Raw genomic sequence first — 18,644 nt, 5'->3', positions numbered from 1 at the left:
TTTTCCAAGGTATTTTCCAATAATTTCTCCCACCTAAAGTGTATGAAGAGAAATGTCAAATGTCACGCTGTTCACCCTATCTTATCAGGTGGATAACAATGGCATCATCTATCTTATCTTACTCTGTTGATAACAGTGCTCTTCCTTCATCTCGTCGAATCACTGGCCGAAATTGCTTTTGTTGCAAGTTTGTCATAAATTCAACAAAACAGATTATGTATTCTAGGATATTACTGCATACAGATATCATTATTGCTTTCTTTCTAGAGTTATACTTTTAACACATATGCATAAATGAAAGAATTAAAAACATTTATATAGATACAGAATTAGTACTACCCATGTATAATGCTCATCCTTAATTTCCCTAAAAAATTTGGGCAAAAAAGTGCACATTATACACAGCAAAATAAGGTAACTCCTGTGAAAGTCTCATGAGTTTTGACAGTTTGGATGAAAAAAATCTAACACATGAACTACTATTTACTTCCACATTCTAAAAAAACACCCTTTTTCTACTTGAACACTAAATAAATCTAGCAGATATGTAATACTTTTGGGTCCAACATTGGTAAGAAATTGACTTAATTCCTTTAATAGCTTGGTTGTCAAAGATTAAATGTACATATAATTTCTGGTCCAAAACCACATGTTCGGCAAGCATAAAATGTAAGCTTTGTTTTTCCTTTCTGAAGTGTCCTATTAACTTTTACAGTGGGGGAACAAAAGGATCTGTCAGATAATTACTGCTAAAGTAAGTAAGTAGCTACATGCATAAAAATCACATTATACTTAAAATACAGGATACTCCTCAAGGCTAATATACCAAAAATTTCAAAATATAAAAAAACACATTAGAGTTTGTTATTAATACAAGAAGCCCCACATAACAAAAACAAAAAGCTTACAGACTGCCAAGTACAAGCAAATGTTGCTTTGGGAACACACTTTTAAATGAATTATTTCAATATACAATGATGCTTTGGGCACCATGCTAAAATTCAGATATATACTAGTTATCTTAAATTTTGTTAATTTTGAGGGGATCAGAACAGAAAAGGCATAATTCCTATTCAATGGCTTTCCAAATGGATAATGGGCTTGAACCTTTTAGAATGGAAGCAGAGGATATTTAGGTGACTGAATCCTATTGAGTCAACACCCCCCCCCAACAAATTTTACCTGTAAGTTAAGAGCAGGATAAAAGGCAATTTACTTTTTTTGGTGAACTTTATTTTAGTACCATATGAGGTGGTATGAGGTCTGTCCAGAAAAAGTCCAGCCATTGTTGGACACTGGTATGTGTGTGGGTGTAAGGTTTGTCCAGAAGGTATCCAGCTATGTCATATGAAAAATAGAGACATTTAATGAAGACAACAAATGAAACACTGTACATAGGACAATGACACCTCAGGCCTCTTCCAAGTAGGCACCTTGGGACCTCACAGAGTTCTCCAATTGCCATCAGTTTCCCTGTCGTATTCTCTAGAATCTCATTGATGGTCTGAAATCTCTTTCCTTTTAGAGGTGATCTTAGTTTTGAGAAAATCCTGAAGTTGCAGGGCAAATCTGGGATGTGGGAGGCTAAGTCACCCGGTGATCTGATGTTTCACCAAAACCTCTGCATAGGACATGATGCATGAGCAGCAGACACATTTTCATGAACACGCTGCCAATCACCAGCTGCCCATAGCTGTGGCCTTCTGAATCATCCGAATAGTTTCCATGGAGGAATGTTCAAACTTAACGCAAAATTTGATGCAGATTTGTTATTCTACTCACTCAGTCATTTTGAATGCAAGGCCACACAGTACATATGCTCACTCAACAACATCTACTGCCCCCACTGACTACTAGTTCAGTGAGGTTGTCATTGTTCATGCATACACATACTAGTCCACTCTCCTTGGCTACCAGATTACATCAATATTGTGCAAGCTGTTCATGTTTTATTAACAATGACTGGATCCTTTCTGGACAGACCTCGTATGTTCAATTTGTTTTTCTTTAGGCTAATGAATCCTCATTTTCATCCTGTTCATTTGCTCATGTAACTATACTTTAAAATCTCTTACCAAGTTGTTAAAACAGAATTAAAGTTGATTTTAAAGTGTAAATTTGAAATACAAACTGAAATATTAACAGATAAAAAAAATATCTGGGATTAGCATTAAACTAACTACAAGGGAGGAAGGATACTGAATTGTCCAGAATAGGTAACTGCTCAGCTGGGCATGAGTATATGGGATTCACCAGTTTTCGAACCTATGCAGCAGTAGACAGAATTTTTCCCTATTAAAAATAATTTATTTTTAATGTAAAAACCTTATTTTGTCTCTACTTACCATCTAATAACTCTAAAGTAACTGTAGGATCCACATATTCCCACCAATGTTTTCCATCAGTTGACACAGGAATCTCCCAATTGGACCATTTGCAAGCCAAATGAATGCATACACACGCTATCACTGTTGGTTTGTACTGAAGACAGAAGGTGGTAAGATGTAGACTGTTGTGGTGCAGGTTGAAAAGGAAGAGCCATAGAAATTCAAATATGTAAAACAAAGAAAAAAATTTGCCAGTAAGATTAGAGCAAAAACACAATCACAAAGGTTTTCTTCTGTTAAGTCTAGAATACAAAACCTTATTTTATTACATTAAAAGCTAACCCTATAGTTACAGAATTCTAGTACTAACAAAACCTAGATAGATATGAACATCCCCCCACTTACTCCCCAGAGTATTATATTAATATTTAATACTACTACTAATATAGTAATATTTATAAATTTTGCTTTTACATCTAAATTCACAGTATTTTTATTTCTTTTTTTTTAAATTGTAATCATTGTTCAAGTACAGATTTCTCCCTTTTACTCCCATTCCAGCACACCCACCCAATATTTTTATTTCTTTACAAGAGGGGAAGATATACTTAATATATTTCTATTTCCAATAGTCACCATACACAAGTACAATACAAACTTTTTTTGTGGCATTTTTGTTTCTTTTGTAATATGGTAAAAAAGTAAAGGAAAAAAACAACTCTTTGTAAAAGTGACAAATTTCAACACTACATTATAATAAGGGATTCTATCATTTGGTGTGGCTTAACAAATGTAATTCTCAGGTAAGTTAAAGAGAATTTAACACTTATCTACATCAACCTCTTCTTTTCAGTCAAGCCACAGAGAAAACTTACCTTTTACACAACAGTGTCAAGGCCCAATATTGCTATATACTACAAAAATACTACCTTTCTCATTCCACTCTACTGGACATGTAACATGTCACAAATAGGCTGTTCTAACCAAAGTTTTATAAATTTAAGTGTTTTTTTTGTTGTTGTTTGGAATTCTCAGGATAAAGGTCAAATCCCAACAACATATATATATAGCTAATAAAATACACTGATATTTGCCAATCCAAAATTTTAAATAAAACATAACAGTGTCACAAAAAGTTAAGAACCATATACAAAGCTGAAGACTACCTGCTCTCCAATGACCCATTTAAAAAAACAAATTTAAATCATTAATATAATCAACACAGAACAGAATTTTATATAGATATTAAAGGCTTTTAAAAAACTATCCTTCCCTGGCTGAGTAGCTCAGTTGGTTAGAGTGTCGCCCCAAAGATAGTGGGTTCAATTCCAGGCCAGGGAACAAACAAGAACCAACCAATGAATGAATAAATAAGTGGAACAATAAATCAATGTTTCTCTCTCCCCCCTTCCCTCCTCTCTAAAAATCAATAAATAAAATTAAAACAAAACACTATTCTACTTCAGTTTCAGAATTGATGCAAATGTTCAACCCACACCATTTTTTATTTATATAAACTGAAAATTCAAGTGAAAACTGCACTTATGCAAATCCAGACACTGACAGGAATTGACTACTTCTAATTTACTACTAGTGGATATTATCTGGAAAAAAACCCAAGTTATATAAATTTATTAAAAACCTTTAATAATTAAAGATTGGATAAATGTGAAATTTAAAAAATTGTCATTTAACTATAATTATAAACTAGAAATAGTTTTATACTTACCAAGTTGCTCGAATTTCTACGTTAAGTTTAGCTCTCTGTAATCTTTAGCTGCTATTCAGGCTACCAATTTTAGACTTATGCACTCACAAATCGAGAATATGTCATCAAAAAGCACCACTACACTTCACATTGTGCATTTAACCCCTCTGTGCCCAAAGTCCCTTGTACAATACACCGCAAAGCAGACAGGAAGGTACCACCACAGTAGATGGCCCAGTCTCCTGTTGCAACAAGGGTAAGAGACACATTGAGGGGGCCCTGCATTAAAGGAAGCTATAGTGTGCTACAACAGTGCAACAAAGAGGGTCAGGATAACAACCTGTTGGTAGCCATGAAATAGGATGTCTGTGCCAAATCCTTGCTTGCTGTAAGAAAAAAAAAAAAAAGAAAACAATACTTTCAGCTTTAATATGCTACCATCAAAAGTTCTCAACACAACAAAAACTTCAAAGATGTGTACACAAAAAGTAAATTTTACTTACTACTTACAAATATCACAAGAGCGCCATCATTTTCTATACTACTGAAAATCTTCAACAACATTCACTCAAATGTTTCTTGCTATCCCCCAAAGATCTGAGAAACAAGCCGATTTGCTTTTAGCTAGCCAGTTACAAGGGCTAAACTTGTTACTAAGTTAAGCATCTAGTCAGCTAAAAGTTGCAATAAAGCATTCTCCTGGATTTAAAAAAAAAAGAAGAAGAAGAAGAAGAAAAGATTTTGAAGTCTAATACAAAATACAAAGAGTTGCCTGCCAGACTTAATCCTCAGTCATATTTAAATTGGCTTAAGTACTTCCCTCAAAACAAAACAAACCCCCAACCCACAAACTCAGAGAGCACAACTGCTCAGTTTTTCATCATGTTACTAAGCATCAACAGAATAAACCTAGAAACATTATAAGGGCATAAATAGAGAAAACTCCACTGTATTATTTGTTTTTAATTATAGAATCCAGTTAATGACAACTTTAGATATGATACCAGTACTTTAGAGGGAATGAAGGTGCTTCAACACAGGTCTCCAAAAGAAAACAATTGAAATTAAGACACTGAAACTGAAAACAGTCTCCCCACTTCTTCTGCTTCTTAATTTCCTCAACAGGGACACCACTGCTATAATTCGTCGTTTTCTCCCCCCACCAATTACATTCATAATCACTGACATACCTTTCCCCTCTGCAGCAACTAGGATCCCCTCAACTCACCCCTTTTCTAAAGGGCCTCAAAATCCTTGTTCCCTCCTATTTGTATCTGTAGCACCTGTAACCACTGCTGCCCCATGAGAATCTTTACAAGAAGAAATTTGGGCTTAACAGAGTTGTGCTAAGGAAGACTGTGAAAGCATCAGATGTCTTGGAAGCAGTGTGACTTAAGTATTGCATTCTTTCCTGGTAGGGAAGGAAGGAGAATCACAAAAGTGAAAGGTCCCTATAAAATGACATTAGCCAATTCTGCAGCAAAGTAGAATAATGCCAATTTTCTCACGGGGGTAGGGTAAGGCAGGAAGGTGAGGAACTTTAAAGAAGCCAAACAATTTATTTACCTGTCCTCCGCCAATAAAAGACTCAAAATGTATAAAGAAGAAATTTTAAACTGCCATAGCAGTTTTCACCTCAGAATACATATAAATTTAATAACCTGTCACTGTGTAACAGAGGAAGAATAAAGGGAAAATGTTCTTCTGTTAGCTGAAAATTGTAATAGAGCAAAGAAAAGAAGACACCAAACATAAAAGAACATTTCTTAAATAGAGTGAGATACAATCCAGTTACTTGAAATACTAGTCAGACAAAAGGAGGTTAAACATATGTAAGATTTGTACTAAAATTTAAGAATCAGTATATTTTAAACATTAACAACAGAAAATCATATTTAAATATTTTGCGTTGGATGATATATCAAATTTGTATTTTTTGTAAATGTTTTAAAATCTACTATTCAATTTTGCGAATGAATGTTCTTTACATGTCTCTAGCTTCTTTAGATACAGGAGAACATGTACAAAAAATAAACTTTGACAAAGAAGTTTTAAAAAGCTGACTAAAACTTCACAATAACACTAAGCTGAAAATCCAGTTTCAATTCCTACTAAAGTATTATTTTAACCTGTATTAATATCTTCCTTCATTAGGCTCAATTTGAAACAAATGATATGGCTTTCCAATTCTGATAAAAGTTTACCCTTTCAAATTTTCAGGAAAACAGAACTACTACTCAGCCTTTTTATTCTTAATTCAATTATACATTAATTATCTATATAAATCTATACCACACTATAATACTGGGGATGAGAATGTGCTATATTCATATAACCACAAAGAACAGGAACCATAATTATGTTCCAGTTTACAAGTGATAATATGTGGTATTAGGATAAAAAATATGTAAATGTCATTTTTAGAGGACCGGTTTTCTTAAAAACATTGTGGTGTCAGATAACATAATAAAATCCTACCTGAGTATAAAATGAATTCAATTTAGAATGAATAAACTGAGAATATTTAGGTAAAACACTAAAAAACAAAACAAGGTCTTCATAAATCTTACACATTTTGTTTAGAACAGTCCTAAAAAAGTCTGGTGGTAAAAGAATGAAATGGCAACATTCAATCATCAAAAAGGAAATAATAGAAAAAAGAACTCTAAAGATTCTAAGTGGTTGCGATTAGTACATAACACTTCTAATGGGAAACAGGAATGTTGAAGTAGTACAAAAACATGCAACTGTGTAAAAAATATTTCTAGGAATGTAAGAGCTATATAGGATTCATTAACAAGAGTAGAAAAATGTATATCACATGTTTTATAAGCAGAAAACAAAAAAAAAATTAAGAGTTCCCCTACTCCTGTTTATAAAAGGTTTAACAGCCACATCACATGCTAGGTATCATAGTATATAATTATTTCCTCATACACAAAAGGGAAACCATTTTTAGAAATACTAAAGAACTGTGAAAAATGTATTAAATCAGTTTTGTTCAAACAATGGCAAAACATTTCAAAAAATTACAAATCTGCTAAGAAAGGCAATTATTTATAGAAAAAACTTCAGGCTAACCTCCAAATTCTTATACTATAATCTTTTCAAGAAGTCAACAAAAGTTGGACATAAATAAAAAATTAATACTATTTTTTTTATACCCAGGTGCTAATGGCTTACATCTTAAATATTAACTGAAATAGGACAGGCATAGCTCAATGGGGAGGTAGACAGTCCTGATATTTGGAAGCCCTCCAATTTGTCAGTGAAATGAGACTCACTGAAGTGTAAAGGAAAGCTAATTTGACTGGTAGAACCAATAGAAATAGATGAGTAGGTAGATACAGAGCACTAAAAAGTAATGCTTCAAAATGTCATTTTCCCAATTTTAATAAAATTCAAGGAAAGGAGATATGAACAAAATAACATCCAAATCAATTATAGACAATAAAAATCATTAATACTGTACTCATTTAAAAAGTTTCAAAGATCACTTACCTCTTACTAACTGGGTACATTTCACCACATCTGTGTGTGGGTGCTCAATGGTGATCTCAAAACCTGAAACGAAAAGCACTTTTTTCCCCAATCACTTACCACCACAATACTTGCCTGAGAATGCCATTCACCACAGAACCATAAATGTACTTTTCATTATTAAAAAAGCCCAAACACAATGCTTCTCATCACTAACATCATCATTATACCTCAGATAAAAATCTTTTCTTTTTAAAAATGTTCTAATTATGAAAATTAATTATCAAAGTTATTTATAGATCAGGGGTAATATTCATTCAAAATTCTGAATTACAGTTAGTTTGAAATTGTCTTCATGTTAAAAACAAACTGAAATCATGATAAATACAATCAAGTTTGCCTCACAGTTTAAGCAGGGAGTAATGTATTTCTTCCCCTAGCCTTTATTGAATTTATTGGGGTTCTTAAGTGTATTCCAATTCTTTTAGGAGATGTGAAAAGAACCTTTTTCGTAAATGTAACATTTGGGCTACAGTGTAAGAAATCACCTCTTAAATAACAAAGTGCTCTTATTTTCTTAGTATGCCTTCGATCAAAGGATTTCAGCTAGTTAGCTTATAATTTACGTTTCATTAATAACAAAACTGTTAAGGTAAGTAAACCTTGTAGGCCTCATGATTCATTAAATCACTGTTTCTCAAAACAAAGATAAAATGTTGAAAAGCTTCCAATGTCCAATCTACCCTTAGGTAGGGCAAGGCTTTTTCTTGTTTTTTTTTTTTTTTTAAAGATTTTATTTGTTTATTTTTAGAGGGGAAGGGAGGGAGATAGACAGAGAGAGAGAGAGAGAGAGAGAGAGAGAGAGAGAGAGAGAGAGAGAGAGAGAGAGAGAAACATCAATGTGTGGTTGCTGGGGGTTATGGCCTGCAACCCAGGCACGTACCCTGGCTGGGAATCGAACCTGGGACACTTTGGTTCCCATTCCGCGCTCAATCCACTGAGCTACGCCAGCCAGGGCAGGGCAAGGCTTTTTTTTTAAAAGGTGGAGGTCACATCTAATGCCTTCAGAAGTATTAGGTAAATAACATCCTAATAAACTGGTAATCTAGATTTATAAAGTTATTGCATGGTCTATTTACATTTCTGCTGCAATTAAACTTACAAAATCATACTTTAGTGAAAGCCAAAGAGGTACATCTTATGAATTCTAATAGTCCCCTTAAAATGCCATTCAATCTCTGTGTTCAAGTATCTGTCATAAACAATACAAATGACACATGATTTTAAATAACTTTATATTATTTTTAGTAATATAACTTTCCCTTTCAACTTTTATTATATAAATATTTGTAAATTTTCATATTTATGTAATTTTACGTAATAAAACAATAACATGTACTTTTACTGGATTGGGAGAGAATGAGAGGAGTCTGACTTTTGTCTGACTTTTATTTTTATATCTCTTTTTTACTACGAAAACTTCAAACAAGTGATATATTTCAAACAAACTACTTCTACAATAAAAAGAATGTCAGGATAAGAAGCTGTGATTACCACTTGTATTCAACAATTGGAAATGGAGTGGTAAATAACTACCGTAATAAATAATGATTATTTATGACATACACAGTATGTGGCAGTTTTTAAAACATACCATCTTTCATCTTCAAATTTACAACATTGAGGCAGGCATTATTATTCCACCTCTCACATACAGAAAAGAGGTATGAAAGGTAAACAGGGGAACTTTGTCTAAGTTTAAAAGCAAATCAGAGGCCTACAGATTTAAAACTAGATTTCCATAAAAGCCAATGTTCTTTTAGAGTGTGTGACTTCATACAACTCAAAACTGCTTTAAGCCTCAATTTCCTTATCAGTAAAGTGAAAGTTAAGAATGATCTTTAGAGGTCACTTAGGTTGCACAAACTCTGCAGACAACATAACTATTAGATAAGAATTTTCAACATTTAATGAACCATTATGTCTCATTAAAAATGATATAAATTCATTAAATACTGACTATAAGCTCTAGGAGAACAAGAACTGCCATATATGCCTGCACATACTACAATCATATGCAACAGCCTGAAATGAATATTTTATTTTCCCATACAAAGCCAGAATGAAGCACAGTATCCTGACTATCTGAAAACACAGAAATCACATCGAAGGCTGTTTATGCCAAATGAAATTTTTAAAAATGGGTTCCTTATAATATTCTGGCCCTAAATTTTGTTTTAAAATGAAATTTTCTCCAAGGATAAAATAAGTCCAGATATTTTCTCTTTATTCAGCATATAGTAGGGTCCTTGAATATGTCATTATGTTCAACATCATTTTGCTATACCAAAGGAACTTAACTCATTTGTATTGATTAGCCTGTGGCAAATTGGTTTTGTTATATGTTTGTTTTTTTTTTTCACTTAAAACCATAAAACCAATCAATGGTGTTAAGTTAGAACTTACTGTACTGCATCAAAGAACACACACATAAATAAACGACGTTAAGTACATACCTAGGGTTTGTAGCATTATGGTTTCAAGTAAAACCAGTTCTTGAGTTTGCTGAAGATAAGCCTGCCAGGAAAAAATAGTAATATTAAAATGCTTAAGGTAAACATAACACTACTAGACTAAGCAGCCGTTAAATCTCATGAGAATTGTAAGATTGATTACAAAAGAACCAGAGTAGTTTAAAAACATGAAGGAAATAAACTGAGGGTGATAGACAAAATCTGTACTGTGACAAGTTGAAATTGAATTAAATTACTTCTAGTGTAAGAAATATAAACAAAGCAAAAACCAAAAAACCACCCCCCCAAAACAAACCCAACCCCAAAACAAACCCAACCTAACAATAATGGTAATATGAAAAGGGGTGGGTTAATTGGAAAAGAGCTCTTCAATCTATGTGAAACTTTACTGAGGTATTATTAGTGCTTCAACACATTAAGGACAGAATTAACAGATCCAAGTACAAACACCAAATTCAAACCCACTTTTTAAAGCAAAGGCTCATCAATTTAAGCTAGGGTAATTCATGTGTTAATTCCTTGACAGTCACATTAAACTGAATGAATTATTTTTATAATTAACCTCCTCTCTTCAGAAAAGACAAAATAAAATCAAAACAAGTCCTGTTATCTCTAGATTTAAAGAAAAAATTGTATATACAAAATATCAAGACATGGGCCTCCATGAGACATAAATTGAGGACCTTCTCCCTCAACTTCAATAAATTATTCCTCTATTGCAATTACTCTGGAAATAAAGGGTATGAAAAATTTTCCGGCATCTCATTCTTAAATCATGACAATTGACTAAGGAGATTAAAAAAACATATTACATATAAATATTCATTTATGTACAAACATACTGCTAAGTCCAGAAAGTGAAAGCACCTTTAATTTGATTTATGCCACATTCTGAAAAGGTCACTGAGCTGATTTTTAAAACAGATTTCTATTATTTAAATAATATCCTAAGTATTCATAAGAAATTCTACATTTTTTTTTAAAGATTTTATTTATTTTTTTAGAGAGGGAAGGGAGGGAGGGGAAGGGGGGGAGAGAGAGAGAGAGAGAGACGGACAGACAGACAGACATCAATGTGCGGTTGCTGGGGGTTATGGCCTGCAACCCAGGAATGTACCCTGGCTGGGAATCAAACCTGGGGCACTTTGGTTCCCAGCCCACGCTCAATCCACTGAGCTATGCCAGCCAGGGCTAGAAATTCTACATTTTTAAATAGATATTACTAACTTGAAATAGTTCATATTCTTGAATCACACATTCTCTATTATTGAATGGCTACATTAATATTTTTCTTCCTTAAAGCCAACATCTAAGATAAAACTTGCCAGTAATAAAATGTGATACACTTAATCTGGACCATGACCTTGATACAAATCAAACTAAATTAATATAATCTGCTAGTCATTCAGTAGTTAAAAATTCCGGATAAAGTAACTCACCTATAATAAGTGTTAGAAAAATTATTTTAAAGGTCCAGAATTCTAGCTTTTTTTAAGATATCAGAAAATTTTTAAATGGTGCTTTCAAACAAGATCTAATAAAATGTTGATGAACAAGGTGTTTGGTAATTAGAATTACTCTTTACATTTATGAGCCTTGACTGGTGTGGCTCAGTGGACTGGGTGTCCATCAGCAACCTGAAAGGTTGCAGGTTTATTTCCTGGACAGGCCACATGCCTGGGTTGCAGGCCAGATCCCCAGTTCTAGGCATTTGAGGAAACAGACAGATGTTTCTCTTTCTCTCTCCTTTCCCCTCCCTCTAAAAACAGATAAATAAAATCTTAAATAATAAAATACAATAAAATGCTGCTTATGAAAGCATGATAAAATGTTATCTTTATGCATCAGAGAGAGATGTAGTAATATATGTGCATTAAATAAAGCACAATTCTGTAAAGAGATTAATTATTGGTCTGCAGGCAAATACAGAAGGTTTTCCTATTCCTTCATTTGCTCACAATTTAGAGTTATTTTTATCTGTGGCCTTGAATGTACCCAAACAATGGAGGTGATATGATTTACCCTCTACATGTATCACAGTTTGCTCTGAAGATAAACAAAATGTGAAGCATTTAAAAAAAACCTTACACGATTCAGAATGATAATTCATGAACATACACAAAATATGTTTCTGCCAGACTGCTTCCTGGCATTACATTCCTAAGTGATAAAAGAAATAAGCAGCATTTGGAAGGCAACACTAAATTATATTTTTATTTAATTAGGTCTAAATAATAAAAAGGTTCCAAATTTACAAAGAAAAACCAAAAAACCCAATTTTTACATACATCGCACTTAGTATCCAGCAGTGGCTCTAGAGGATGAAGACAAGCATGTGCTACTTTGATAACATGTTCAAGTTTTCGAGCCTGTTCTTCCACTTTTGCAGCCAAAAATAATGCAGTAGGTGCTATTATCTGCAGAAAAGATAAAAAGTTGGTGATTTAAAAACAAATAAATTTTTGGAGAAAACTACTTTCTAAAGGGGAAGGGCATGCAAGGAAAGAATGCAATATTAAAAGTATGAATTGCTAGTTGGGCTATGAAATGATTGATGCTAAGAATATTAATAAAGTTATTCATTAAATATAACTAGTTACCCTAATCTATAAAATCTGTTTTACTTGTTTTGCAAGTAGAACACTATAGGCAAAAAGGAAAAGACTCATACTTTACCTAAAATAAAGTTTAAATAATATTAATGCACACTGTACACGAAAAGGGGGGAAAACCCCTACAGGCAAGGAATGAAACCATAAAGCTTTAAAAAAAGATGAAAAGTGGGTCAAGTATCCCCAGATTTTCCTTCTTTTGGGGAAGTCACCACTTTCTAGGGTTATCTTAAATTAATGATTCACTGTGTGGCTAAAAGGTACACAATCTTGCTTGAAAGAAAGAATCTACAAGGCAAAGTGAGTATTCTGCACATGAAACTGCTACCTAATATCTTTATTACTTTACTAACATCATTAGAAGTAGCATAACAGGAATAAACATGTAAAATAAACCAACAGAGTAGAAACACTGCCAATTGGAGATCAAGAAACTAGCAATATTTTAAGCTTGAGTGAGTTACATTCTTTGGCTAAAAGTGTAAGGACACAGCACTAATAAAGACATTGACTAAGACAGAGAAACACCTATTTTGAACACATATTTAACCCCAAAGTTACTAATAAACTGAGTAACTCCTGACTCAGAAAATGGGTATGCTTTAAACTCAACATTTTAGGATTACATACAAGAAACATCTCAAGGTGAAGAAAGGAAACTAGACTTTGTGTGAGGAGTGCACAATGGAGTATATTGATGTTGTATTTTAAAGTTGTATACCTGAAACTTACATGGTTATTAACCAATGTTACCCCAATAAATTCAAGAAACTTCATGGAGAGGTAATTTCTATATGTCAAGATTCAGATACATTATTTTTCAAGAGATAAACATATGAGTCTCATTTTATCTTGGGCAACATCAATCACTATACAGAAACAACGTCAAAAAAGGGAGGGAAAGAGAGGGGCATAAATTATGCTATGTGATTTGGGTAGATAACGAAAAGGAGAAAATTTCTGATACAGGGAAGGTGGACCCTTTCTTCTGAGTGCTTTTTTTTTTTTTTTAAAAAGAATGCCTCCTTTTTTTAAAAAAGATGTATTTATTTATTTTTTAGAGAGGGAAGGGAGGGAGAAAGAGAGAGAGAAACATCAATGTGCGGTTGCTTGGGGCCATGGCCTGCAACCCAGGCATGTGCCCTGACTGGGAATCAAACCTGCGATGCTTTGGTTTGCAGTCTGTGCTCAATCCACTGAGATACGCCACCCAGGCTGAGTGCTTTTAACACAACTTACAAATATTGTTGTGGAGATGAAGTTTAAGTACTGGACTTTGGATCTGAAAGGGAACTTCTCTATTCCAAATGTATTTGCAGATGAGTAAATGAGTAAAAATGACTAGAAGTACTCTTCCTGATGTGTAAATCTTTTAAAACTAGAGCTAAAATTAAGTGAGTTTGGCTCCAAACAACCAGAAATAATGTTATTTTGAAAGGCCTGAATAACTTCAACCTATTGCCATCTTTTAAAATAAAAATATCAAAAAATTTTTTAAAAACTGACAATGCTCAAAGAAAAAGCAATGTATTCTTAATTTCATAGATTTAGATAAACTATTATTCTTTACAATCGATTTAATTAAGCAACATCAAGATAGTTAATATTCTTGAAATACAGTTAAACAGCAGTCACCTGGTGGGGGGAGCATACAGGGGTGGTGGTGGTTGTATTTCTGAGATGTAGAAAGTATAACTGAGATCAGACAATTATTCCTGTTATCTTTTCCCCATACTTAAAATTTCCTATCACTGCTATCTACTTTGAGTAATTCCTTTTCTATTTAAAGGCTTAACTCAAAAGACCATCTCCTTTCAAAGTAAAATGTCTGAGAGTGAAGGGCCCTTCTTTATTCAATAAAAATTTTGCATACCTCTATAATTGTACTTATACTGTATTCTAACTTCCATTTTATTAATTTTGTCTGTCCTCTAGTCTAGAAGCATCTTGAACAGAGTGTATTCATTTATGTTCCCATTATGTAGCATTGTGCAGCTGCTGTTCAATATATTTGAATGTATGATATGTGGATAACCTCTATATAAAGGCACCTGTATTAAACTCAAAGTATTCCAAATGCCACAATAAAAATCTAAGAGCCAGTATCAAAGTAAGAAATGCAAGAAACACTCAATAAAACATACACACTCAGTTTCCCACTTCTCATTTATTATCTTATTCATGTCTAAGAGGGGAATGGCTAAGACAGCCTTCAAATGCTACAAGTATTTATCCAGGAGCAAAGCAATAGAGGAACAAGTCAAATTAGACTGAGCTTAGTATTTAAACTTCCTTTCTAACTGCTAGATGAACCAGGATTTCTCTTACTTGCTAAAATGCACTTGTAAGTCTCCAATGAGCTTTTCCTGGTAAAATCTTTTAGGATTTCCAGTCATAGATCCATCCTTCTTCAGACTTTTTGAAAACCTCAATATCAAAAGGGACTTTCAAACAACAGTTTTCCCCTTAGAAGAGAGTCTCAATATAAACAAAGTGTGTGTACTAGTGAATGATCCTCAAATTCTACAAATCATTAAAAATATTAAGTATTCAGGGAGCTAAGCAATGATCTTCAGGGTATATTCCTGTGTATTTACCCACACTCCTCACAGAAGTCTTTCTGTTCCCTCTAAATAGGGCTCAATTCTCATCCTCCTCCAGTGCAACTAATACCCAACACTCTTCCAAAGTTCTGGTGAAATCCACTAACTCCATTCATATTTCCTCCTCTACAGCCTGCAAACATTTTACTCCATCAGGGCTGTAAAAACAAAACAAAACAAAACAAAACAAAACAACTTTTTAGATAAATACTTTGTGAATATCTCCATGTGAGACTTTAAATTTAAGGATGACTAAAGAAGGTAATCAAACTAGGCACTACTGCTTTTTGTATGGAAAGCTGATTCTGTTGTGTGGTTCGTTAAAAGGAAAAGAATCCCAAAATTTTTAGGCACTGGCAATATTACTAGTTGGTCTGTGGCTTTGGAGGTAACATTCATTAACAACACAAGTAAACCTGGCTGAAAGTCAAAGAATTCACAACAATACTGGAGTACATACTTGGCTGGTTCAAGTGACCAAACAATTACAAACAGATTCAGTTCACTGTGTTCTGGTCCTTAGTTTGCTAAATTTTCTCCAATTATAATAACTGGAGGGAAGAAAAAATGATTTTTAAATAGTCCAGAGTTTGTTACACTCTAGCAGATGTACAACTATTTCAAACAGACATTCTCAAAACAAGACAAATTTCTACAGAAATATACCATACAAATTATGAAGAGGGGGAGGAAAAGGTGATGAAGCCAGCTGTAGCACAGTAGGACAGAATGCCTCAGTGTAATCTGGCTAGCCTAGGCACATTACTTATTCTCTTTGTGGTTCAGTTTCTGCATCTAAAATGAGAGAAATAGTATCTGCTATAAAGTTATGGTGAGGATTAAGTGAATGAATGTATGTAAAGCACTTAGAATAGTACCCCACAGTAATGTGACTCAAATATTACCACTATGTTGAAAAATTAAATTGTGTATTGTTGAGCTTAAGTTTTAAATGCGATTTAACACACTTTAAAAAATTTCCTTCTTTCTTCCATAGTTAAACCCAAATTTTTAAGGTTCTTAGTCCTAATTGAACAGGTTCAAACACTGTTATGATAACATTATGATACTTAGCATTACTTCAATGCTTATACCCATAATCCTTTTTCCTCCAGTTGTTTTCACTCCCTTCTCTTTTTCTATTCCTTTATGTTTCCTTTCCTACCTCTTGATCTGACTCCTCCCTCCTGCCCATTTTTGCTGCTATCTCTACTTTCTGCTCATGATGATTCCCTCACTGCTAATATTCTTCACCCTTCACTGCTGGTTTCAACTGTAATGGTTGGAAAAAGGTCAGTCTGAATTAAGAAAAAGGCTGGGTAATTCCTAACTCACCAAAATGGCTGTATCGGCAAGTTTCATGTGAATTATCTCTTCTTTATTCTTTTAGTAATTAATGTTATGTGTTGGGAACTTCCCTGCCTGGTTTCAGAAGCTGTAATCCCCTGTGGCTAAGGCTAAGTAAAGGACCTTGGGACCACAAGCCACTTAGGAGACAAAGCTTATCTTCCTTGTAGGGGCACCACCTCTGCCCACTTTCTCTTCACTCTGCTTGGCCCTGGGCATATGACTGGTTAGCCAATGACTGGCAAGATGCCTCAAAAGAGGAACAACCTAAGACAGGCATGGCTATGAAGCCCTCAGGGAAGGGCTTGAGGGGCTATAGTAAGAGGGGGTGATGGACCCTTGCCCCTTGGCTTTGACATAGCCTGAATCCTCATTCTGTCTGTAAGAAGTCTCCTAATCTCTTGGCTGCCTTACTTCCCCTGCCTGGCTTAAGCCTGAAATAATGCCTTAAGCCTGAAACAATACTGGAGGTGGGTACAGCCCTGTGCTGGAAAGGGCGGGTTCCCTAGGGCACTCAGGCCGAAGAAAGAATGCATAAAATCCCATGAAACCTACTTCAATAATACCCTCAATTTAAATGATAAGGGTCCAAACAGGAAGTGAATTTGTTCCCCAAAGTTTTATAGCCCTGTAACGATCTGACCCTGACTTGGAATAAGCCCTCAGGGATCTTTGACTGTTATTTATTGTTTAATCATTTCTGACTGACAGTGATGGATGAGCTTTATATATACACCCTGTATTCCTGTGCAAATTGAACCCAATAAAAGCCTGTCAAGGCAAGGGCTGAGGCACTCTCCTCTTGAGAGAGAAGCCAGGTCGTCCCCTTTCCTCCACAGGATTCGGTAGTCCATGTGAATTTGTCTCCTTTCATCCATAACACCTCCGACTCCAGGAGCCAGAATCCCCAGTCAGTTATGTGCATGCTTTGTGTGTACATTTGTATTTAGAAACTACCCACAGCTGTTTTGTTACTCAAGTTTAAATCTCCTAATCCTAAAAAGCCATAAAAGATGCAAAGATAATACTTCTAAAACTGCTTTCTAACTGATAATTCAGTATCAACAAGCTCCTGACTGTTCTAATGTTTCATCTCTAGTTCCTATAGGGTGGCAAAACCATTCTTCCCCTTTGCCTTAACTGCCCCAACATCCCTCCCTCCCTTGACTAACACTAGGGTAATTATTTCAGTGCTTTAAAAAGGACTTCATTAATAAATATCTACCTGGTTCTAGATATCACAGCTGAAAATTTGGAAATCGCTTTGCCTATGGACATAGTTAAGGAAAAGGGGTAATGGTGTAACTTTAGCAAAAACTCATAAAAAATGCTACTGTAATAGAAAAATGTAAAGGGGAAACTTAGATAAATAAAAGCGAGGGGGGTAAAGGAGGTAAGCCCATCCCACAGCAAAGATGAAAATGGAGTAAGTCAAAATTACCATTTGTTGATAAGAAACGATCACCAAGCACAAGCAATTAAAGCAAAATTCCAGTACAATGTTAAGAAGTGGTTTAAATCCTTAATTTTGCCACACTTGAAACGACTGATACGTGATTACAGAAAATGTAATGAACTCAGTCTGTTATTTTTTTCTTTCATCAGAATGGCAAAAATATATTATTTTTTGGTGTGCTGCAGAATTTTGTATTTTGCATTAGTTTATTCGCACCCACCCCCACAGCCTGCAATCACCACCCTGTTCACCTTATTGTCCATGTACATGAATCCTCTTTTTTCTTTCATCCCTCCACCCCCTAACCAGCCCTCCTCCAACAGCTGTCATCCTGCTATCTCAGTCTGTCTCTATTTTGCTTGTTAGTTTTGTTCACTCGAGTCCACACATGAGTGAAATCATGTATTTGTGTCTCTCTGACTGGCTTATTTCACTTAGCATAATGTTCCCCAGGTCCACCCATACTGTCGCAAATGGTAAAATTTCTTTTTTTATGGCTGAGTAGTATTTCATTGTTTAAATGACCCATAGTTGCTTTATCCACTCATCTACTGATGGACACTTGGGCTACTCCCAT

The 18,644-nt window shown here is 34.4% G+C and overlaps 1 protein-coding gene across 9 annotated transcripts in view; it reads right to left on the bottom strand.

Moving 5' to 3' along the window:
• CCNT2 (cyclin T2) overlaps positions 1-18,644 on the bottom strand; it is a 49,045-nt gene that overhangs the window by 8,787 nt on the left and 21,614 nt on the right. For 3 of the 9 annotated variants that reach the window (XM_028509197.2, XM_028509198.2, XM_036023656.1), the window contains 5 exons: positions 12,338-12,466; positions 10,032-10,092; positions 7,537-7,599; positions 4,376-4,421; positions 2,346-2,509 (listed from right to left, as the gene is read on the bottom strand). In XM_028509197.2, the coding sequence (XP_028364998.1) occupies positions 2,346-2,509; positions 4,376-4,421; positions 7,537-7,599; positions 10,032-10,092; positions 12,338-12,466 (463 nt within the window). Of the gene's footprint in view, positions 1-2,345; positions 2,510-4,056; positions 4,422-4,538; positions 7,600-10,031; positions 10,093-12,337; positions 12,467-15,258; positions 15,423-18,644 lie in introns of those variants that run through there. The other 6 variants (XM_036023657.1, XM_036023658.1, XM_036023654.1 and 3 more) reach the window with 6 other exon arrangements.

Source organism: Phyllostomus discolor, chromosome 4 (assembly GCF_004126475.2).
Source record: "Phyllostomus discolor isolate MPI-MPIP mPhyDis1 chromosome 4, mPhyDis1.pri.v3, whole genome shotgun sequence".
Classification (NCBI taxonomy): Eukaryota; Metazoa; Chordata; class Mammalia; order Chiroptera; family Phyllostomidae; genus Phyllostomus; species Phyllostomus discolor.
The sequence above is the reverse complement of the archived record's forward strand: the minus strand, read 5'-3'. Positions and strand labels throughout refer to the sequence as shown.